Genomic DNA, 25,370 nt, shown 5'->3' with positions numbered 1-25,370 from the left:
CTGTTGGAGCAGACCTTAGTTCCTGTTGGAGCAGACCTTGGTTCCTGCTGTTGGAGCAGACCTTAGTTCCTGTTGGAGCAGACCTTAGTTCCTGTTGTAGCAGACCTTAGTTCCTGTTGGAGCAGACCTTACTTCCTGTTGGAACAGACCTTAGTTCCTGCTGTTGGAGCAGACCTTAGTTCCTGCTGTTGGAGCAGACCTTAGTTCCTGTTGGAGCAGACCTTAGTTCCTGTTGGAGCAGACCTTAGTTCCTGTTGGAGCAGACCTTAGTTCCTGCTGTTGGAGCAGACCTTGGTTCCTGCTGTTGGAGCAGACCTTAGTTCCTATTGGAGCAGACCTTAGTTCCTGCTGTTGGAGCAGACCTTAGTTACTGTTGGAGCAGACCTTAGTTCCTGCTGCTGGAGCAGACCTTAGTTCCTGTTGGAGCAGACCTTAGTTCCTGTTGGAGCAGACCTTAGTTCCTGCTGTTGGAGCAGACCTTAGTTACTGTTGGAGCAGACCTTAGTTCCTGCTGGAGCAGACCTTAGTTCCTGTTGGAGCAGACCTTAGTTCCTGCTGGAGCAGACCTTAGTTCCTGTTGGAGCAGACCTTAGTTCCTGCTGGAGCAGACCTTAGTTCCTGCTGGAGCAGACCTTAGTTCCTGTTGGAGCAGACCTTAGTTCCTGCTGCTGGAGCAGACCTTAGTTCCTGCTGTTGGAGCAGACCTTAGTTCCTGTTGGAGCAGACCTTAGTTCCTGTTGGAGCAGACCTTGGTTCCTGCTGTTGGAGCAGACCTTAGTTCCTGCTGGAGCAGACCTTAGTTCCTGTTGGAGCAGACCTTAGTTCCTGCAGAGAGGAATTCCAGAGAGTGTAGTAGTGACTGAAAGCACCATGAGCAGATCTAGTGTGGATTCTAGGAATGATTAGAAGACTCTCATTTGATGATCTAAGGGATCTGTCCGGTATGTATTCAGTCAGCATGTCAACCATGTAGGAGGGAGCTAAGCCATTCATAGATTTAAAGACAATAAAAAGTACTTTAAAATCTACTCTTTGTTTAACAGGGAGCCAGTGAAGAGAGGATAAAACAGGAGTGATGTGTTCATACCTCTTGGTTTTTGTTAGAATTCTGGCTGCAGCATTTTGAATAAGCTGGAGTTTATGTAACACTTGCTTTGTTAGTCCTGCAAAAAGTACATTGCAATAATCTAATCTACTGGAGATAAAGGCATGACCCAACTTTTCAGAGTCTGATTGTGACAGAAAGCATCTTACTTTAGATATATTTCTGAGGTGATAGAAGGCATTCCTGGAAACATTAGCTATGTGTTTCTGGAAGTTAAGATCAGCATCTAAAATAACACCCAAGTTTTTGACAAGTTCACACGGTTTTACTGACAGAGGAGTTAATAGAGGGAGAATATGTTGCCTCAGAGCACTTGGACCAATTAAAAGAATCTCTGTTTTTTCTTCATTCAGCTGTAAAAAGTTTGTTGCCATCCAATACTTGATATCTGTAATGCATTGAATGAGGTCATTGACTGGGCTAAAATGATTGGCAGTAACAGATACACATAATTGTATGTCATCAGCATAAGAATGATATTGAATATTATGATGCCGAATGATGGACCCAAGTGATAACACGTACAAATTGAAAAGTAGGGGACCTAGAATTGACCCTTGTGGGACTCCATATTGAATGCTGACATTATCAGATTCATAGCTGCCGACCGAAACAGAGAAAGATTTACCACTTAGATATGATGAAAACCACTTAAGAACTGAGGCCTCTGAGGCCCAAACACTGTTCCAGGCGCTGGAGTAGAATGACATGGTCCACAGTATCAAAAGCTGCACTAAGGTCGAAAAGTAACAGAATAGAGACTTTGTGGTTTGTGTTAATCTTCAGATAATTGATAACTCTGACGAGGGCAGTTTCTGTACTGTGGTTTTTTCTAAAACCAGACTGGTAGGCATCAAACAGGCTATTATATGACAGATACCTGTGTAATTGCTGGTAGACAACCTTCTCCAGAATTTTCCTCAGGAATGTAAGGTTTGAAATGGGCCTGTAGTTCTCAACAGCGAATGGATCAAGGTTACTCTTTTTTATCAATGGTGTTATAATAGCATGTTTGAGACCTGAGGGGAAGATTCCAGACTGTAGGGAGGTATTTACAATTTTGAGTACATCATCACCAATACAGTTAAAAACATCTTTGAACAGTTTAGTGGGCATAAGATCAAGCGAGCAGGTCGCAGAGTTTAGCTGTTGTACTACTTCCTGAATTTCACTAAACTGAGTAAGGGTGAAGTTGAAAAGAGTGCTGGCACTATGGTCACGTCCACCAGCAGAGGAAGCAGCAATATTATTCGTAATGTTCAGGATTTTAGATTTGAAGTATAATGCAAATTCATTACATTTATCAGAGGAGTGGAACTCAGTGGGTATTGGTCTCGGAGGATTAATGAGTTTGCCAATTGTGCTAAAGAGAAACTTAACGTTATGTGAATTGTCAGTGATGATTTGAGAGAAGTACTGCTGTCTAGATTGTTTTCTTTCTTTATTATAAGTGCTGAGCATATCCTTATGGATCTTATAGTCTGCCTGCAGTTTGGTCTTGCACCACTTGCGATTTGCGGCAGTTCCTTTTAAGGGCCCTCACTGTTTTCCCATTCCTCCATGGTGCTTTTGTCTTGCCAGAAATTAATTTGGTTTTAATAGGCGCTATGTCATCCATAATTTGCGTTACTAAATGACTAAAGTCATTGATAAAGTTGTCACATGAAGACAATGGAGACGGAGTACCGTCCAGGTTAGAGTCAGAGTATGGCCCAAATAATCTAGCAGCGTTGGTATATTTAGCAATAAAGCTACCAGCGGTGTCAGCAGCAATGGTGCGTCTTTTGACTAGTTTTAAACCAGGTTTAATTTTAGTTGTCCAGGCAACATTAAAGAAGATACAAAAGTGATCAGAGATCCCAACATCAAGAGTACACTCAGGGGTTATGTCAAGACCTTTGGAAATAACCAAATCAAGAGTGTGCCCCTGATTATGAGTAGCCCCAGCAGTATGTTGTATGAGTTCAAAAGAGGATAACAGTTCAATAAAATGGTTGGCAAAGTGATCATTGGTACAATCCATATGAATGTTAAATGTTTAGAGCAATAATAATAATCAATTAAAGCTGCAAGCAGCGATGAACGGGCCCTCGCACCCTTGTGCACGTTCAGGCTGCAGTGGAAGCTTGTATGACTTGCATGTAGTTTCTTCAGACCTGGGGCCTCATTTAAAATGGAGTGCGTAGGATTCATACTAAAAGTGCACGTACGCTCAAAAGCAGAAAATGCCGGGCGCAAAAAAAAATCCGGATCTATAAAACCGCGTGCACGCAGACTTCCACGTAAGGTTCTCTTTATAAATCACAGTCCAGCTGGAAGGCTGCGCACGTGAATCCGCCTGGTGTCCCGCCCTCAACACGCCCACTTTCTACCGAAAATGGAATCATTTTGCATATGAATGAGCCTGCTGAGCATGCGCAGTGGCTTCATGCAACCTGTTTGGCTTCAGAATGAATGAATGAACGTGTCGAGCCACCGTGCCACTGAATTTCACTGAGATCTGAGATCTAGATGTTGTTGATGAGGAGGAGGACAGGAAAACCACATTATTTTGTGGTCACAGTAAAAGTAGAAAAATAAATAGTATAAAATAAAGCGAGTGAGTGGCAGCACGCCGTTGCTGCGCGGAACGCCGTGAGTTCCCCGGTGCAACAGGGGGACACACGTCCCCCCGTCTTTTCAAAATCATGTTTATTTTCCCCTTACTTTTTACAGTTTAAAAACTAACGGTAGGCTCAGCCTTAAATTGCAAATTATCAAGACACTGTATGAAAGCGATACGAGAACGGCCCCGCAGCCCCGCTTCACCACCCACCCCCCCCCCCCCCCCCCCGCCCCCACTCCTCCTCTCCCGTCTCCCGTCTCCCCGAGCCTACGGCGTAGGTGCGCGTCGCCGCGTACCCTACGCCGTAGGCTCTGCGTCGTTTTAACGCGGGGCCATAATTTAGGCACCATACACCCGCACGTAAAGGTTTCACGCGCGCGTAAAACTCATATATATGAAAACAAATCTGAGTCCCTTTAGGGAAGAAATGAGGGGCTCCGTGGGGCTCCTTAAACGCAGCCCCTCATTTGTTCTGTCCCGGTGGAGGAGGTTCCCGGCGTGTCCTGCACCGCGGCTGCAGCTCCAGCAGCACCAGAGTCCTGACTGACAGCTTCACACACAGAGGACACGATCAGCGATACATTATTTTATTTCATTATTTTATTATTTTAAGTCTGATATATGTTGTGATATGTGATGACATTATTAAGAGTATGACATGAATCTGGCTTCATTTCACCACCTCAAACTCTGCGTCGCCAGTTCCCCGTGTCTTAAGTAAATTCTTACGGGAGGGTCCTAGTTGCCGTAAAGATAAGCAGATTTTTCGGTTAGTTTTTTCTTTTTAGATCCGAGGATTTGCGTAGAAGGCGGCTTCCGCAACTTTCAGGCGCTTTTTCTGCGCAAGCAAGCTTTATAGATGAGGCCCCTGGACATTTAGCGGATGACACCACCCACGACTCTATATATCAAACCATTCAAAAGTCATGGCAGAAAGTAGGAACTATCAGATATCGACGAATCAGATGAAGGGGCAGGGCTAAATTGCACCAATTATGTTCAAGGACTCAAAACCGAGTCTGATGACACCACCCACGAGTCTTTGGCCCAATCCCAATTCTCCTTCACTCGCCCTTCTTTTCTCCACTCGCACTTCTTTTCTTCCCTAAGCCCTAAAAAAGAAGGGGGAGATTTTAGGGCACTTGAGATCTAGGGCACTTGGCCCAGGTGCCTGTCCCATTTCTCCCCCTACCCCTCGTTTTCATCCCTTACCTGAACAGGAAGCTGAGAGCCCAAAGCTGTTTTAATTTCAGCTGTAGCGCTGTTAATATGGCACTTTATTAAGTTTTAATATTTTTTCAGGCATAAAGGTAACCTTAAGATCCCCAACCGGGGCTCAGTTTATCCAAATAACGCCTGTTAAGAAATTTGACCCGATGTTTTCGGAGATGAGAAGAGCCGCCGCCCCCGGGGAGCAGCCTCAGCTCACAGCCCGAGAAGAGACGTATACGCCGGGTCAGGCTGCTCCGTCAGCCCCGGGAGAGACACTCTCTCCCGGGACGCAGCTCTGTTGAGAATCACGCCGGCTGAAATAAATCATTTAGGAATATGTTGGTTTAATATATGAAATCTAACAGTTGTAGCTACGCCTGTTAAGAAATTTGCTCCGAAATTTAGAGATTTCTGTCTGCCGGGTCCGGAGCTTGGGTCCGCGTTAAATCGACGCAGAGCCTACGGCGTAGGTTGCGTAACCTCCGCCGTAGGATCTGCGTTGGTGTAACGCGGAACCATAAATCCCTTTATTCTGGCGTGATCTTCCGCAACTTTATCTGAAAGTGTGTAAATTACCCAGATAACAGCTGGATTACTTTGTCGTTTCTGAAGACTATTATATCAGAAACATCCAAAACAAATCTGACGAGTCACAGGATTATTTCTCTGAGACCAGTCTGCCTGTTTGCCTTCGGTCGGCGAGTCAAATCGACGCAGAGCCTCTTTTTTTCATACCCCCTCGCTCGCCAAGTCAGCATCTGAAATCCCTCGATTTGAAGGGGCTATTCTCAGCCCCTAGCCCTCGTTATGCCCCCTCCCCCTAGGTGAAAAGAGGAATTGGGACACCACTACCCTCACGGGAACGCGCAAAAGTTAGGGTTAGGGAAGAAAAGGAGGGCGTGGGGGAGTATTGGGACGCACCCTATATGTCAAACCATTCAAAAGTTATTGCAAAAAATCGGAAGTATCGCATATCGACCAATCAAAAGAAGGGGCGGGGCTAATTTGCACCAAGTAAGGTGAAGGAATCAAAACCAAGTCCGATGACACCACCCACGACTCTGTATGTCATACCATTCAAAAGTTTGGCAGAAAATAGGATCTATCAAATATCGACCAATCAGAAGAAGGGGCGGGGCTAATTCCTGCCAATGAAGGTCAAGTACTCAATACCGAGGCCGATGACACCACCCACGAGTCTTTATCACAACCCGTTCAAAAGTTATGGCAGAGAAAAGTTTTCTAGGGGGCGCTGTTGAGCCATTAGGCCACGGCCATTAATGCAAACCATGAAATATAATTTTATCGCCAGGCCTGGCTTGCGTGCAAAATTTGGTGACTTTTGGGGAACTATCAAATATGGACCAATCAGATGAAGCTTTTTGGCGTCTAGCGTCGCCACGGTAACACTTTTGAAAGACAAAAGTAATGCGCATTGTCGCAGGATGGAGACGCACATTTTGATGTATAACACACCTGGGTGCACGTTACGGTTTGGGCTGTATTAACGGCCGAAGAAATGGCATAAATTGCACCAAAAATGACGACGATTAATTAAAAATGTTCAAAATGGCCGACTTCCTGTTCGGTTTCGGCCATGGTGCCAAGAGACTTTTCTTTAAGTTGCGACAAGATACAGGTGTGTACCGATTTTCATGCATGTACGTCAAACCGTATTGTGGGGCTTGAGGCACAAAGTTTTCTAGGGGGCGCTGTTGAGCCATTTTTCCACGCCCATTAATGCAAACAATTAAATATCAAATTTTTCGCCAGGCCTGGCTTGCGTGCAAAATTTGGTCACTTTTGGGGCACGTTTAGGGGGAAAAAAGGCCGTCCTTTCGTCGGAAAAATAAAAACGAGAAAAATAAAAAACAAGGAAAAAAAGTTTCTACAGATACAATAGGGCCTTCGCACTGTAAGTGCTCGGGCTCTAAATATTAATTTGCTTACTCTTTATATTGCTGGAAATATTTGAACAGGATGCTAAAGTATCAGAAAGGCTCTGAAAGATGGATGATTGTTTTTGCCGGCTGTTTTGTTTGTGCATCAGTATTTACAGTGCCATACATAAATTCACACTCTATTCTGAAAGTGAATTACAATATAACACCAAAGAAAATCAAGTCAGCAAAAATAGGTATATAGATACTGTAAATCGAGTGATATGAAACAGGAAATGATAAGAGCTCACTGGATTTTTGTCTTGTCATCGACTACAATTGTAACTGTATATATATCCAGCCATCCATTTTCTATACCCACTTCATCATGGGGGTATGCTGGAGTCTAACTCGGCTCATCACAGGCGAAAGGCAGAGGTTCACTCTGGACAGGTTGCCAGTCCATCACAGGGCCACACACATCAACCTAACATACATGTTTTTGGACTGTGAGAGGAAGGCGGAGTACCCAAAGAAAACCTATACAACCACGAGGAGTACATGCAAAGTCCACACAGAAAGACTCCTGCAGAGCCCCGGAGTCAAACCACATAATTTAAAGGTTGCTTGTAAAGAATATTCAACATGTTGCTGGTACTGCTTCTCAATGGAAAGGGAGGAAACAGAGCACAGGACACCTTAATTTATATTACTTTAGCTTTGCCTAGTTGTTTGTAGTGCAGTTGGCCAAGTTATAGGAACTCTGCTAAGATATTAAAAACTCATGAAATTGCTTGCATATCATTGCACATCATGCAAATTAATGTTGGTTATTTTTCTGCCTAAAAACGATTTGACTCCCGAGCAGCTGGATGCCAATTACGCTTTTTGACTTTCAACGTTCTTTCTGTAAGCAGTCAATAAAGAACCTAAAATGCCTTATACCTATCCAGATATGAACTGAGAAAGTAAAACACTTTTGACATAAAACACTTTCGCCTTCTGTCTTCACAGCAATTCAGCTTCCATCCTGTGTCCTTAAATACTACATTTCAGTATAACACTCTAAATTATTACACCACCATTTCTTTTTGAAAAGCTAAAAAGGTAATTTAGGCTGATGCAAATATTGAAAATGCAAATCTTAACCAGAGAGGAGTTATAGTGTCAATTCTTTGTTAGTTGTGGAGTCTTTAAGCAACACACCAATCCATTTTTCTGTCATGTTCTGAACATCACAAGTTCCTTGTTTATTGGCAAAAGTCAAACGTAGATTGGTCCTTTTCTACATTTTTACGAGCCAATTAAAACATGGTTTCTGAAAACTGAAATAGGCAAACTGAAACATATTTATATTTTACACTTTTACCAAAGTACTTAAGTCTTAGTTCAACATTGTCCATCCATCATCTATACCCGCTTTATCCCTTGCGGGGGTCACGGGGGTCTGCTGGAGCCTATCCCAGCTCATTACAGGTGAGAGGCAGGGGTTACACCCTGGACAGGTCACCAGTCCATCACAGGGCCAAATATAAACACACAAACCATGCTCACAATCACACTCACGCTCACACCTACGGGCAATTTAGAATCGCCAATTAACCTAATATGCATGTTTTTGGACTGTGGGAGGAAGCCAAAGTACCCGGAGAGAACCCACACAAGCACGGGGAGAACATGCAAACTCCACACAGAAAGACCCCCGCCGGGCCAGGGAGTTGAACCGGGGACCTTCTTGCTGTGAGGCAACAGTGCTAACCACTAAGCCACCGTGCTGCCCAGTTTAACATTGTATTTTGTCAAATATTTATTTGATTGCATGTATCTCGTGATCTTATGGTAATTTTCACTGTGACTAGTTTCAGGCTTTTGGTACTCAACTTGTTTCTCTTTATCCTTTTTGTTTTGTTTTATTTTCTGTCTTACCTATCCTGGAGACCATCAGTGGCCACACTTGCAGACCTCAACACTGCACAAGAAAATCCCACGTAGAAGCACTAGAAAGTCCAAGGGTCTGTGTTTTTCAAATTTCAGACAGCTACTTTGGTATACGATATAAGCAACTAAACATATATTATCAACGTTGAAAACAAGGTTTTGCAAACATAAGTATCATGTTACTAGCTGATAATAATATATTATCATTATGATTGTTCTCCTTGTATGAAACCTTGTATGATTAGCTGTTGTTTTTAAGAAAGACTACCAGTATGTTTCAAAGATTAACTGCTGAATTATCAGATTAGAACTCTTGACCACTTCCAGATCTGCAGTTGAAGGAGACAGGCAGAACACTGCCATCTGCTGGTGTAGTTGGGTACGGACAGGGCCACATTAGCAGATTATTACACCGCCCCTGCCTCATAAGCACATAGACACATACACACAAAAGATTTAATGAAGAAAAAAGTGTGGTGCTCCACCCCAATAACATTTTAAAATCTACTAATTTGAATAATACAAGTACCTTATACAACTTTTGAAATGTTTTAAATTTATAAATCTATATATGTGGAAAAATGAACAACAATAAATTAATATTTTGTATTAGGAGAACTAGCATGACAAGCAGCCATAAAAGAGCAGCAGCAAGGTCTGAAGCAGGGAGCCTTTGTTGCTTCTCAACATATCATTGCTGTGACACGTGGAAGCACTGAGAAGTTCAGGAAGAAGAACACATCAGTCCAGATTCTGTCACAACCGAGACAGGAGCGGGAGCTGGACAAGCAGCTTCAGTCCATGTCATGGTCATATTCTTACAACTGTTACTAGTTTGTTTGCGTAATACTACAAACCAGCTTAGGACAAGAAATCTAATTTGTTTAATTTATTAATTTCCAAAGAAATCTATCCATCCAGCCATCCACTATACCCGCTTTATCCTTTGCAGGACCACAGGGGTCTGCTGGAGCCTATCCCAGCTCATTACAGGTGAGAGGCAGGTTCACCCTGGAAAGGTCACCAGTCCATGGCAGGGCCACATATACACACAACCAGACACACTCACACTCACACCTACGGGCAATTTAGAATCATCAATTAACCTACTACGCATGTTTTTGTACTACGGGAGGAAGCCGGAGTACCCGGGGGGAACCCACGCACACAGAAAGACCCTGCTGGGCCAGGGAGTCAAACCGGGGACCTTCTTGTTGTGAGGCAACAGTGCTAACCCACCAAGCCATTGTGCTGCCTCCAAAGAAATCCAATTTGCTTAATTTACTAATTTCCTAAAAAAAAACAAATGTCACCAGATCAGTTCGACATAAAGGTAACATTTGGGAGCAAATCAATGAGCACACACATGAAAGAGCACAAGCACACATGGAGAAATAACATACGGACATGCGTTCATAAACCAGGTAAAGAACATGAAGGCGTTGGGAAGTTGGGAATGCATTTCTGCACATATTCAACGTCAACCAGCAGGTAAGCATGCATGCAGCAGCACACCCCTCCTGCCCCACCACACTCCAGCAGTCCTACCTCCACACTTGCCCCAGCTGCAGGACGTGAAGCACCGTCTGAAAGACCCACATGCAGACGGTACAGCACCTCCGCGGGGAGCCGACCCTCCCAGGCGTGGCAAGCGGGGCAGAGGACACGAACACGGGGGTAACGTTGGCGTCGTTCCCCGCCGCCGCTCCGCCGCTGCGCTTGTCGCTGTCCTTGGTACTGAAAGCGTCGTCGGACGCTGAGACGCCGCCGCCCGCCGCACAGCTCCCGCCGCCGCAGGCTGCTCCTCCTCCAGCGCTGTGCTCCGTGTAATCATAGACAAACCACCTGAAACTCAACACCTGGACGACGGCGGAGGGCACCACGACAAAGACGAGCGTCAAGCCGAACCACCAGTAGTAGCCCCGCAGGTAGTAGTCCGCGGCCAGCCACAGGTCCGTGGCGCCGTCGGAGAAGAAGACGAGCAGGGCACAGATGAGCCAGCAGCAGTCCAGCAGGGTGTAGGCTCTCCCGCCGGCCTCGGGCCGCCGGGACACCGGGGTGCATGGGTTCCCCGGCTCCGAGAGGCTCCTGGGCGGGTTGTCATCTTCCAGAGAAACTGCTGCTCCATCCGATTTAGCGGCCATGTTGGTTGGATAGCAAAGAAAGACAGGGAAAGAGGTGGGGAAACAGGAAAGAGAAGGCGGGGGGTGAGAGAGAGAAGTATTACATCATAACTAGCCTCATCAGCAGCCAATTAATCGTGAGGTATCGCCACTAAAAGTGCTTTTAACACCGTTTTTTCAGGAGGCCCAGCATGTAGGCAGACAATTGGAAACAATCATGACCTATGGGGATGAAATGTTTAATCCCATCATCTTTTCCAGATTAGTAATCACTACAGCAGCACACAACCATACTTGTCATTCTTTTATTTCATTTTATTTGTTATTTAAGTACTCTTAAATTAAATACTTTTGAAAAGTCATGGATAAGCCCTGAATGCAGGCATTGTGACGTAGAATTGTCAAATTGGTTTGATTCACCACACGAATCAGCACATATTACTTTGTAATACTGTATTTGACCCGGTCTTTGTACATTTTGACCGTATAGAAACGTAATTCTTGCCATTTTAAGAATGTGATGTACCTGCTGTACTCGACTGCCCTTACTTTTAACAACTTGTGCCTCTTATTATTTTACCTCTTTTCTTATAATTTTTATTTCATTTTATTTGTTATTTACGGTTTTAATTGTGTCTTGCCCATTTTAATGTTGATATAAAGCACTTAGAATTACCTTGTGTTGAATTCTGCTATACAAATAAACTTGCCTTGCCTTGTAATATGTGCCACTTGCCATTTATACTCTAAATTGGCACGTAAATATTCTGTGAGCTTGTTAAAGTAAGGTGAGATTGTATAGTTACAGCTGATCAGTTCTGGAGTGCATGCATGTGTAAAGAGGTTCTGATCATTTTTAAAAAGAGGCTCAAGACCTTCCTTTTTAGTTTAGCTTATAACTGAATTTTATTTATTTTAGTAGTGTGGTTTAATTTATTCTAGTTATTATTTTAACTACTTATTTTCAATTATTTTACAATATGCATATTCTTTTATATTCACTTTTTAGGTTTATATTAATGTTTTTTTAACTTTTTCACGTTAACTCCAGGGCTTTTTCCTCATGGGGATCTTCCACCACGGGGCAGTGTCGCCGCGAGGGGGTGGCCAGGGGTGGCCACGGCCACCCCTACAAATTTTCTGGCCACCCCACTTGCCTCAATTTAAAAAAAAAAAAAAAAAAAAAAACACTTGCTGGTCACATAGATTCTATCGTCAGTTATGCGTTTCATCCCAAATCATTTGGGCCAAATGCACAGCCAACGAGGCCGAGGAAGTATGGGCTCAAATTAATGCCATAAGTATTTTGTATCTGTAAATAAACTTTGTACTTGTAGAAATATTTTGTGCGTGTGCAAAAAATATTTGTACTTGCAAAAAATATTTGTACTTGCAAAAATATTTTGTGCGTGTGAAAAAAATATTTGTACTTGCAAAAAATATTTGCACTTGCAAAACATATTTGTACTTCTAGACACAAAGCTAAAAACTTTTTACAAAGCTACAAACTTTTTTTACAAAGCTACAAACTTTTTTTACAAAAGCTACAAACTTTTTTTCAAAAGCTACAAACTTTTTTTACAACTACGAGTTTTGGCACTGTTTTGACGTGCCAAAACTAAGAGCCAATCAGAGATCTTTGGCACGGGTTTCAAAGCGTTTCTGAATAGCCAATCAACACATTGCATCGCCTACTGACGTCGCCGCCATATTGGATGTGGCAAGACTGGGCTGCAAAGTAATACAAGTAAATGGGCTTATTTTCCTAAAGCACCTTTCTACAAAGAAATTTACGTTTTACGTCTCCTTTATTCATTCACACACGCACTAATATACTTTGGAAACAGTTAGGCACCAAATATAATATATTTAATTTTCTCAGATGGCAAAAATAAGAACTTTATTGATCCCACATAGGAGTAATTCATGTTATATCAGCTATAGAGAACAAGGTAGTGCCGAAAAACAATAAATATCCCCCCTCACAAAAATAGAGACATATTTTTTTTATCAACAAAACAAATAAAAAAAAATTCAAATAACCAAATAACATATTTGAACCATTTATATCCCCCCTCACAAAAATAAGAAAAATAGAGAATCATATTCTCTCATTAACAAAGCATATTTTACATTTTTACACATTACATTACATTTTATTGTTATTTTATTGTCTGAAAAATGGTTCAAATATGTTATTTGGTTATTTGAATTTTTTTTAATTTGTTTTGTTGATAAAAAAATATGTCTCTATTTTTGTGAGGGGGGATATATATTGTTTTTCGGCACTACCTTGTTCTCTATAGCTGATATAATATATTAGTGCGTGTGTGAATGAATAAATGAGACGTAAAACGTAAATTTATTTGTAGAAAGGTGCTTTATGAAAATAAGCCCATTTACTTGTATTACGGTAGTTTGCAGCCCAGTCTTGCCACATCCAATATGGCGGCGACGTCAGTAGGCGATGCAATGTGTTGATTGGCTCTCCAGAAACCCTTTGAAACCCGTGCCAAAGATCTCTGATTGGCTCTTAGTTTTGGCACGTCAAAACAAAACTCGTAGTTGTAAAAAAAGTTTGTAGCTTTTGAAAAAAAGTTTGTAGCTTTTGTAAAAAAAGTTTGTAGCTTTGTAAAAAAGGTTTGTAGCTTTGTAAAAAAACTTTGTAGCTTTGTAAAAAGTTTTTAGCTTTGTATCTAGAAGTACAAATATGTTTTGCAAGTACAAATATTTTTTTCACACGCACAAAATATTTTTACAAGTACAAATATTTTTTGCACACGCACAAAATATTTCTACAAGTACAAAGTTTATTTACAGATACAAAATACTTATGGCATTAATTTGAGCCCATAAGGAAGCCGCTCTGGATCTGCCATCACTCACAGTAGCCCCCGGCCAGCCCCGCCCCCCGCCAGCTGTTGCACGAACTGACAGCAACGGCTCAGCGCGAGCGCGACAGCGCGTGACCGGTCACCGATTTCAAAAAGAGTGACGAGAGAAGACGGAGAAGACGGAGAAGACGAAGTGAGTAAGTCAGTCAGAGCTTAGTCAAAGAAGAGGGGGGAGTTTGCATCGTGACATTTGTGACTTTTTAAATGCCAAATAGTGCCATTTACAGCACCTGTTACAGAAGCCTTATGACTTATTTATTGACATTTGGAACTGAGTTAGGTAGCTAAAGTTAGCCTCTGCTTGTATATGTTATGTCAATTTGCAGACAATGAAGAGAAAAGTCCAAAGAAATTTCTACTTATTTTAAGAAGAAAATTAGTACACAGCGAGAGAAAGAGCTGGGAAGCAGCAGAGGCTTGGTGAGGAGGAAAAAGAGGAGGATGGTGTATCAATTGACGTTTCTAGTATGTTTGAGCTTGTATACTACAACAGTATAATAAAATCCTGTAATGATGGCTTTTAGTTTTTGTGTCCACCCCAAGAATTTAAGTGGCCCTATCTGGCCACCCCTATGAAAATGTTTTGGAGGCGCCCCTGCACCGGGGACTATGCCTACTTGCCCTGTGGGGTCGTTGCTGTGGGGGTCGCCCTGGTGGGGGTCGCCCTGGTGGGGGAGGCGCCCTGGTCGGGGTCGCCCTGGTCGGGGTCGCCCTGGTGGGGGAGGCGCCCTGGTGGGGGTCGCCCTGGTGGGGGTCGCCCTGGTCGGGGTCGCCCTGGTCGGGGTGCGGCCTGGTCGGGGGGGAGCCCTGGTCAGGGTCGCCCTGGTCGGGTTGCCCTGGTGGAGGTTGCCCTGGTGGGGGAGGCGCCCTGGTCGGGGTCGCCCTGGTCGGGGTCGCCCTGGTGGGGGAGGCGTCCTGGTGGGGGTCGCCCTGGTGGGGGTCGCCCTGGTCGGGGTCGCCCTGGTCGGGGGGGAGCCCTGGTCAGGGTCGCCCTGGTCGGGTTGGCCCTGGTCGGGGTCGCCCTGGTGGGGGGGTCGCCCTGGTGGGGGTTGCCCTGGTGGAGGTTGCCCTGGTGGGGGAGGCGCCCTGGTCGGGGTCGCCCTGGTGGGGGAGGCGTCCTGGTGGGGGTCGCCCTGGTGGGGGTCGCCCTGGTCGGGGTCGCCCTGGTCGGGGTGCGGCCTGGTCGGGGGGGAGCCCTGGTCAGGGTCGCCCTGGTCGGGTTGGCCCTGGTCGGGGTCGCCCTGGTGGGGGGGTCGCCCTGGTGGGGGTTGCCCTGGTGGAGGTCGCCCTGGTCAGGGTGGCCCTGGTCGGGGTGGCCCTGATCGAGGTGGCCCTGGTCGGGGTCGCCCTGGTGGGGGTCGCCCTGGTGGGGGTCGCCCTGGTCGGGGGGGCGCCCTGGTGGGGGTCACCCTGGTGGGGGTGGCCCTGGTCGAGGTGGCCCTGGTCGGGGGGGCGCCCTGGTGGGGGTCGCCCTGGTGGGGGGGTCGCCCTGGTGGAGGTCGCCCTGGTCAGGGGGTCGCCCTGGTGGGGGTCGCCCTGGTCGGGGGGGGCGCCCTGGTGGGGGTCGCCCTGGTGGGGGTGGCGGCCTGGTCGGGGGGCGCCCTAGTCGGGGGGGGCGCCCTGGTCGGGGGGGCGCCCTGGTCGGGGGGGCGCCCTGGTGGGGGTCACCCTGGTGGGGGTGGCCCTGGTCGAGGTGGCCCTGGTCGGGGGGGCGCCCTGGTGGGGGTCGCCCTGGTGGGGGGGGTCGCCCTGGTGGAGGTCGCCCTGGTCAGGGGGTCGACCTGGTGGGGGTCGCCCTGGTGGGGGTCGCCCTGGTGGGGGTCGCCCTGGTCGGGGGGGGCGCCCTGGTGGGGGTCGCCCTGGTGGGGGTGGCGCCCTGGTCGGGGGCGCCCTGGTCGGAGGGGCGCCCTGGTGGGGGTCACCCTGGTCAGGGGCGCCCTAGTCGGGGTGGCCCTGGTCGGGGTGGCCCTAGTGGGGGTGGCCCTGGTCGGGGGGGGCGCCCTGGTGGGGGTCGCCCTGGTCGGGGGGGCGTCCTGGTGGGGGTCGCCCTGGTGGGGGTGGCCCTGGTCGGGGGCGCGGGGGAGTCCTGCACTGCAGCCTTGGCTGAGGTGGGGACGCCAGCCGGCCCTGATCTGGGCGGTTACCCCGTGGTGATGCCCTCATTGGTCATTGGTGGGGGGGCTCCTGGTGTGGATAGATCTTCAAAATATCGTTCCTCAACTCAGCGTCAAGACAGGTATTTATGTATTTATTTGTTATGTACAAATGTATGTATGATTGTATCTGATTTGCTTGTTATATAGTAGGGTTACTCTAATGACCACTAAGGCTGAGAGTGCAATAGAGAGTGTACAAGATATCCTGCCATCACTGGACGAGTACTCATCACTCCTGAACTACACACGAGGTAGCTCTTCATTCTCTTCTACTGCTTTGTTTATAGAATCAAAAAGAATTAAAGCTGCAAGCAGCGATGAACGGGCCCTCGCACTCACGGCCACCGCCCCCCATAAGCATATCAGAAACGATACCACCCACGACTTCCTATGTCAAACCATTCAAAAGTTATAGCAGAAAAAAGGGACAACCAATATGAAGAAGGGGCGGGGCTAGTTCAGGCCAATGAAGGTCAAAGACTCATTACAGAGTCCCATGACACCACCCACAACTCTCTATGTCAAAACATTCAAATGTTATAGCAGGAAATAGGGACAACCAATCAGAAGAAGGGGCGGGGCTAATTAAGGCCAAAGAAGCTCAAGGACTCATTACAGAGTCCCATGACACCACCCACCACTCTCTATGTCAAAACATTCAAATGTTATAGCAGGAAATAGGGACAACCAATCAGAAGAAGGGGCGGGGCTAATTTTCACCAATTATGGTCAAGGACTCTATACCGAGTCCCATGACACCACCCACGACTCTTTATGTCAAACCATTCAAAAGTTATGGCAGAGAAAAATATTCTAGGGGGCGCTGTTGAGCCGTTAGGCCACGCCCATTAATGCAAACCATGAAATATCAAATTTATCGCCAAGCCTGGCTTGCATGCAAAATTTGGTGACTTTTGGAGAACTATCAAATATGGACCAATCAGATGAAGGGGACGCACGCTTTTTCGCGTCTAGCGTCGCCACGGTAACACTTTTGAAAGAGAAAAGTAATGTGCGTAGTCGCAAGATGAAGACGCACATTTTGAGGTATAACACACCTGGGTGCAGGTTACGGTTCGGGCCGTATTAATTGCCGAAGGAATGGCATAAATTGCGCCAAAATTACACAATAAATTAAAAATGGCTGACTTACTGTTCGGTTTCGGCCATGGCGCCAAGAGACTTTTCTTTAAGTTGCAACGTGATGCAGGTGTGTACCGATTTTCATGCATGTACGTCAAACCGTATTGTGGGGCTTGAGGCACAAAGTTTTCCGGGGGGCGCTGTTGAGCCATTTTGCCACGCCCATTAATGTAAACCATAAAATATCAAATTTATCGCCAGGCCTTCCTTGCATGCAAAATTTGGTGACTTTTGGGGAACTATCAAATATGGACCAATCAGATGAAAGGGGGCGCGCTTTTTGCCGTCTAGCGTCGCCACTTTAACACTTTTGAAAGAGAAAAGTAATGCGCGTAGTCACAGGATAGAGACGCACATTTTGATGTATAACACACCTGGGTGCACGTTACGGTTCGGGCCGTATTAATTCTCGAAGGAATGGCTCATATTGCTCCAAAATTATGCAATTAATTCAGAATGTTTAAAATGGTCGACTTCCTGTTCGGTTTCGGCCATGGCGCCAAGAGACTTTTCTTTTAGTTGCGACATGATACAGGTGTGTACCAATTTTCGTTCATGTACGTCACACCGTATTGTGGGGCTTGAGTCACAAAGTTTTCCGGGGGGCGCTGTTGAGCCATTTTGCCACGTCCATTAATGTAAACCATTAAACATCAAATTTTTCGCCAGGCCTGACTTGCATGCAAAATTTGGTGACTTTTTGGGCACGTTTAGGGGGGCAAAAAGGCCCTCCTTCCGTCAGAAGAAAAAGAAAAAGAAAAAGAAAAAGAAAAAAAATTCCAACAGATACAATAGGGCCTTCGCACTGAAGGTGCTCGGGCCCTAAATATCTGGTTTTCAAAATTGAAGCTATAGAAGAAGTAGTGAATATTTGAAGTTCATTTTTTGAATCAATCTCCAATGATTCCTATGTTACCTTACAATTAACAGATGCTTTTATCCAAAGCGAGTTACAACAAAAGGAATACAATCAAGGCTATAATGTGTCCTACCACAACTATGCAAATGCCACTCAGCTGACACTCACATGTCACTATCAGCAGGAAAACATGAGCCTGTAGATTAATTGTGTCACTGCATCAAACTGATCATTATGTATATGCAAAACATTTTTTCCAGACAAAACTGAAATCATTGTCTATGGTCCACAGAAACAGAGAGAGAGTGTTATCAGTTACCTTGTGACCCTCTCTTACCCCTTTTCCACCAAGCTGGTTCCAGGGCTGGTTCTGGGCTAGAGCCAGACTTAGCACCAGTTATTTGGTTTTCCACAGTCTAAGCACCGGCTCCTGGCTCTCAAAACTGGTGCTAGACAAGAACCAACTCTATGCTGGTCCAGAGGAAAGAACCACGTTACGTCGGGGGCTACGTGCTTACGTCAGGGGCTGGGAGCGGGGTTACTGAACAACCAAAGCAGAGTAAATACGGAAGAGCGCCATTTTTAAACAACGGAGCGTTGAAGACGGCGGTTAACTTAAAGTTATTCTATGCAACTTTCTAGAGCTAGCAAGAATTTTGAAAATGGCACCTCTAAGCCCCCCCCATTCGGTCCGAATGATACGGATTGGTCCAGGTCCAGGAAGGGAAAGAACCAATCAGATGCCTTCATTTTAAAACACGGCCACGCCCCCCTCCGTCCCATGCGCGTGCTCGACGTGGAGAACTTTACACTGGAGTCCGGTTTGCTGAAGAATGGCGGAGAAAACGCAGCCAAAGATACAAATGCCACTACTTGTAACGGCTCACCCTGCAAAAAAGGCTAGAAAAAGAAAGCCAGAAGAAGAAAAAGCTGCAACGAAAAAGGCTTTGGATAAATCTAGAGGACAAACGAGGGTAAACATCGGCCCAGCTTTTGAACGGTGGAGACGACTGAAGGAGCTGAAGGGCTTCAGGAGTGATGCAGATGTTGCTATCTTTCTGTTGGACAGGTAATTGTTGCTTTTACTTTGGGGGGGATTTGTTATTTTCATGAAATGTGTAACGTTAGCCAACTTAGGTGAGTTGCTTTTGTAGCTCGTATTAGCCCGGTTAGCTTAGCATTAGCTTCTCTGTCGGTGTAAGCCTGTAACATTACATGTTTTGGGTACTGTTTATCTATGACAATTTGATCATATTGCACAGCCATAGTCGCCAGTGTCTGCATTATAATTGTGATAAAATGACGTCTATATGTTGGCTTTGAACGGGACTTTTACAACGTGGTGATGTAGCATATTTGTGTTTATGTAGCTATGAGAAGGCTCCAGCAACTTCTACACCCTCGAAGAAGCACCCTATGAGACCCCCTCCCCCGCCCGTTTCAACTATTGCTTCGGAGGCTCTGTCCGATCGGTGAGTACTCGAAATAACTGAAATAAAAACGTTCAAAATGATGTGGGGGGCGGACGGTCTAAACGGTCTTTTTATTTTTTTACAACTCGAGTTCTGGATATATCCAGTACTCGAGTTGAGGGGGGGATGACATCCCCCCTGAAATAAAAACGGTCCAAATCATCCCGCCTGAAATAAAAACGGTCCAAATCACCCCCCCCCCCCCCCCCCTGAAATAAAAACAGAGGATAGGGGCACATTGAGGATCTTAACAGTTTTTATCAGTCTTCAGGCTTTTTTGGTCCATCAAAACAGGCTCTCATCAAATGCCAAACCCAAAACTTCTATTTCTACATATCAACAGTGCTGTGTTGCATCCTTGATGAATGAAGAAACATTTTATGTTGATGCTGACAATATTTTATAATTTTGTACAGCGATGATGACTTCTCAGTAGCTGGGATTCAAGACATTAGTTTGCCAGAGGAGACTGTCGGGTTATGTTGTTTTGAGGCAAGGACAACTACTAGAGCTTGCAACAATAAGGTTTAATCCACAAACGTTTGTAGGCGGGATCAGCGTGTCAACATACATGCAGCCTTCGGCTCAAAAAGATCTCCGCCCCTCAATATGACGTCACTCTTAAAGTGTCCCCACATAATGACATTACACCACATCCCCCTTACTAAGGCTGGAAAATACCCAAGGCTGTAATCTCTTTTCAAATCACTTTTTTTTTTCAGTTAAACCCTGAACATCAGAATAAACATACTATGAATTCAATCACATTCTAGATCCCTAAAATCCAATTTCTTCATTCAAAATATGTTATTCCTTTTTTTTTTTCACCAATAAACAGCAATATTCTTAACCCCATTTCTTTTCAAAAAGAAAACACAGTATCAGTTCTCCACCAGAAATCACCTAAATGAACCATCCAAAATAACAAACGAAATCAGTGTCTTTTTTTTTTTTCCATCCAGATTAATTTTTCTTTTCCTCTCCTTCTCTCTCTGCTTCTACAAGTCCAGTCTCTGTGGCTTTCTAACTTCTCTGCCTGACCTTGTTCTCATACACCCAGGTGTGCTTTGAGATGGTTTAGGTGGAGACAGAGGTCCAGAGTCCGCACGTGAAGGAATATCCTCCTGCACAGGTTGAGTCACATCCTGAGACCCCGCCATAGGCACTAGATGTTGACGGTTCCTCCGCAGTGTTCCTTGCGGCCCACTCACCAGATAGGATCGCGGGCTGTCGTGAGCGGAAGTCACAGTTCCTTGTGCCCTAGCGTCTGTAATCCAAACCTGGTCTCCAGGTGACAACGTTGTGAGAGCTCTTGCTCTGTGCCTCTCATTGAAACACTTTGCATCCATCAGTCGCTTCTCTCGCTCCTTGTGCTGAAGTGCTGGCAGGTCTGGTAGAGCTGGCTTCAACCTCTCAGGAAGGATGGGTAAGGTGGTACGAAGACGACGACCCATGAGCAACTGGGCAGGGCTGTAGCCGTTACTCAGGGGAGTGGCCCTGTAGGCCAGTAGGGCCAGATAAGGATCTTTGGCCTTTTTCAGCAGGTTTTTAACTGTTTGGACTGCACGTTCTGCTTCGCCGTTGGCTTGCGGGTACCTAGGGCTGCTGGTTACGTGTACAAATCCATAGTCAGCTGCAAACTGTTTCATCTCGTGTCCCGAGAATTGAGGCCCATTGTCTGAAATGAAATGATACGGTATCCCGTTCCTTGAGAACATTGATTTCAGATGGACTATCACGTCAGTGGATCTAGTCGGGCTGAGTTGTGCTATTTCCACCCATCTGGAAAAATAATCCACCACCAGCAGATATGTTTTATCTTTCAGAGTGAATAGATCTGCTCCTAACTTCTGCCAGGGCCCGTCCGGGAGTGTGGTTGGCAGCAGGGGTTCTCTGGGGTTGACCCTTTCTTTGATGCACTCTCTGCAATTGTGTACTAGTTCAGTTATTTGACAGCTCAGACCAGGCCACCACACCGTCTGACCTGCTCTTTCCCTGCACTTAACTACCCCCTGGTGCCCCTCATGTATTTTGTCGAGAACATCATTTCTCATGCTGGCAGGTATCACTAACCTCGTTCCACGCAGGAGCAGTCCGTTGTGCACACTCAGATGTGCTCTCTCGTGCCAGTAGTGCTTGACAGGGCCATATGCCTGGTGTCTCTCTGGCCAGCCCTCGACACAGTACTTCATGACCTGGGCACAGACGCTGTCAGCGCACAGCTGTTCTTGGAGCTCAGTTAAGTACTTGTCACTCATAGGAAGGTTGTCCAGGACTGAGTCAACATATATATTGGTGTCCTCCATCAAGTCATTTTCTGCTCGCATCACTCCATTTTTGAGTGGAGCGCGAGAGAGTGTGTCCGCAGTTGCAAGGCTCTTTCCTGGCGTGTGTGAGATTGTGTAGGAGTACCTCATTAAGCGCATCCTGAACCTTTGTATCCTAGGTGGCAGCGCGTCCAGAGCCTGCCCACCCAGTAGACTCACAAGCGGTTTGTGGTCGGTCTCGAGGTCGAAGTGTAGGCCCAGAATGAAGTCGCAAAATCTCTCGCAGGCCCATGTCAGCGCCAGTGCCTCCTTTTCCAGCTGCGCATAGCGCTGTTCAGTGTCGGTCAGGGACCTTGAAGCATACGCTACTGGTGACCACACTTCTCTGTCCTTCTGGAGCATCACTGCGCCTAGCCCGTAGGACGAGGCGTCTGCTGATATTTTCAGTGGCTTGTTAGGGTCGTAGAGGTGAAGGACCGGTGCAGTGGAGAGCTCCTTTTTGAGGCCGCAAAAAGCCTTCTGTTGTTCATGACCCCAGTACCACTGATTCTTTTTAGACAGTAGATCTCTCAGTGCTTTATCCTTCTCTGCCAGGTTAGGTAGAAATTTCCCTAACTGGTTCACCATTCCCAGAAAACTTCTGAGCTCGCTTATGTTTGTAGGCTCCTTCATGTCCTGCACGGCTCTGGTTTTGTCTGGGTCCGGCTTCATGCCGTCCGCTGAGATGACGTAGCCAAGGAACTTGACCTCTCTCTGTCCAAACTCGCATTTTGACATGTTCAGTGTGACCCCCGCTTTCACTGCTCTCTCCAATACAGCATGTGTCCTGGCATCATGCTGCTGCTTCGTAGCCCCCCAGACCAGAATGTCATCCATGTGGCAAACTACACCTTCTAGACCGGAAGTGACCTCAGTCACCATCATGTTCTGAAAGTGCTCCGGGGCAGAGGAGATGCCGAAAGGCAGGCGGTTAAAGTGGTAACGCCCGAATGGCGTAATGAATGTGGTGTAGAGAGCGGATTCTTTGGCTAAGGGAATCTGCCAGAAACCCATGTTTGCATCCAGCTTTGTGAAAAATTGTGCTCCTGTGAGCATGCCTAACGTCTGCTCTACAGAGGGAAGGATATATTTTTCACGGCACACTGACACGTTCAGTGGTGTCAAGTCTACACAAATGCGAACGTCCTCCTTGTTCTTTTTCGGGGCGACCACCATGCCACAACACCAGTCTGTTGGTTCCTCAATGCGGCTGATGACCCCTAGACTTTCCATCCGTTCCAACTCCTGTTTCACTTTGCCCATGAGCGGTAATGGGACTCGACGTGGCACTTTGAGGGAGAATGGCTGTGCGTCGGGCTTGAGTTTGATTGTATAGGCCTTCTGTACCAGCCCAAGTCCACCACACAGTTTCGGATACGTCTGCCTTACTGTCTCCTGGGTTATAGTGTCAACTCTAGCCACTAACTTGAGGCCTACTGAAGCTGCCCTACTTAACAGCGCCACCTGTAGTCCTCTCACTACAAAGACCCTCTCTGTAATGTTCCTCTCTTTGTAAGAGAGCGTTTCCGTGGCCGACCCCAGGACAGTCAATTTAGCACCACCTGGCCCATAGAGTGGTTTGAGGACTTTTTCTAGTACCCCCTCTCTGTGCATGCCATTGTACATCTGCTCAGAAATGGCTGTGACGTCTGCTCCGGTGTCTATTTTAAAGAACACTGAGCTGCCCCTAATGCTGATGTCAGCCATCCACGGGTCCTCACCAGAGGATAATACACCTAAGAACAGTTCATTCACATCTTCTGCAACTTCATGTACAGTTTTGTTCGATCTGCACACTTTTCCAAAATGGCCACGTTTTCCACAGTTGTAGCAGTCTGCACTCTTAGCTGGGCATTGTGACACTGGGTGCGAGGGTGATTTTCCGCATTTTCCACATGCTTTACATTCAGCTTTGTTTTGCACAGGTTTATCAGTTCTCCACGTTTTGTGCTGCCCCTGTGTCTGATCTTTATTTCTGAATTTGTTTTGTTTTCCCCTCTTGAAATGCATAGCATCCATGGCTGGCTTGCTGGCACTTAAATCTCTCAGATCAGTCTGCTGTCTCTTAATTTCCTCAGACTGTCTGGCCATTGTGATGGCTTTTGCTAGTGTGAGTTGTGCATCTAGTTGCATCCTCTCTGACAGAGATGAATCTTTGATCCCCACCACTAGTCTGTCTCTTATGAGCTCATCATGTAGATCGCCATACTCACAGTTCTCTGCTAGTGCGTACAGTGTTGTGATGAATGCGTCCACTGGTTCTGAAGGCTGCTGTACCCTCTTGTTGAATTTGGCCCGTTCATATATGACGTTTTTCCTCGGGATGAAGAACTTGTCGAATCCGTCTTTGACCGGAGCATACCGCTGTCGCTGCTCGGCTGTTAGGTCCAGCCCCCGTAGCACGTCGTCAGCCTCGTCCCCCATACAGTATACCAGTGTGTTCACCTGGTTCGCGTCGGAGGAGGAAATCAGGTTGCTCGCCTGTCGAAAACGTTCAAACCTCCTTATCCACTTCTCCCACTCCTGTGGCTTTGCAAAGTCGAAAGGTTCCGGTGGTTTTATGCTGAACGTCGCCATCGGCGGTGCCGCATTCGCCGCCTGGGCTGCTGCTGCTGCTGCTGCTGCTGGCGGAGCACCCTCCTCGTTGTCGCTCATGCCGGCGTGTGTCTGTTTCCTCGTGAATGAAAGTCACTTTTTTCTGCCGCGCACCGTCGCTCAAAGTAGCTCCACCTCTGACACCATGTCGGGTTATGTTGTTTTGAGGCAAGGACAACTACTAGAGCTTGCAACAATAAGGTTTAATCCACAAACGTTTGTAGGCGGGATCAGCGTGTCAACATACATGCAGCCTTCGGCTCAAAAAGATCTCCGCCCCTCAATATGACGTCACTCTTAAAGTGTCCCCACATAATGACATTACACCACAGAGACAGCTCTGCAGCAATTGGATGCAAGGTATGTTAGTAGTAAGATGATTTTGTACAATTATGTCTCAAATCTAATTTAGAGTAAATTCATGGTCTGTGCATTATTTCAGCAACATGTGGTGATGTAATATTCGCAAATGTTTTTTTTTTTTTTCTGTCTTTTCAGCATGTCGTCACTGGACCTAAATGTTGATGTTGATGCAGATGAATTTAATGACATTCGAAACTCTGTGTAAGTTGCTGTGTGGAGTGCAAAGATGTTTTTACTTTTCTGTTTGTTGAAAATTGTATTTGTGTGGATTATTATACTGTTTTCTCTGAATTTCTTCTTTTTTCTATAGCCTTGACTGGGAAGACTGGGAAGATGAAGAAGATGAAGATGAAACCTGGAATCCTGATGTAGACAGACAGTCTGTGTCATCATTAGAAGAAGATGTAACCAGGGAAGTGGACTCAGATGATGATTACAGCGATGATGCAGATTTTAGGCCTCGTATCTGTGTTAGGTAGGTTCAATCCCCTCTGGCTCCACTTACAGTCAAGTTATTGTTTTTTGTTTTTTATTTCTCATAACTATTCTTATTTCAACAGGACTGGCGGTGCTCTGAAGACTACAGTATGCTTGGAATCACTTCCAGAAATCAGCATGGAGGACACTGTGCATGATGCTCCAGACAACGCCCCAGATCAAACTATGGCAGACATGCCAACACTCTCAGAAGCAGCAAAAGTCATGGTTGAGGACGACAT

General features: G+C 46.2%; 1 protein-coding gene across 1 annotated transcript in view; it reads right to left on the bottom strand.

The window, feature by feature from the left end:
- xkr7b (XK, Kell blood group complex subunit-related family, member 7b) overlaps positions 1–10,884 on the bottom strand; it is a 252,213-nt gene extending 241,329 nt beyond the window's left edge. The window contains exon 1 of the mRNA XM_061735116.1: positions 10,289–10,884. Coding sequence (XP_061591100.1) covers positions 10,289–10,884 — 596 coding nt within the window. The remainder of the gene's footprint in view (positions 1–10,288) is intronic.
- Positions 10,885–25,370: the final 14,486 nt, after the last annotated feature.

Source organism: Cololabis saira, chromosome 12 (assembly GCF_033807715.1).
Source record: "Cololabis saira isolate AMF1-May2022 chromosome 12, fColSai1.1, whole genome shotgun sequence".
NCBI classification, from domain to species: Eukaryota; Metazoa; Chordata; class Actinopteri; order Beloniformes; family Belonidae; genus Cololabis; species Cololabis saira.
This window is presented reverse-complemented; position numbering and strand designations above follow the sequence as displayed.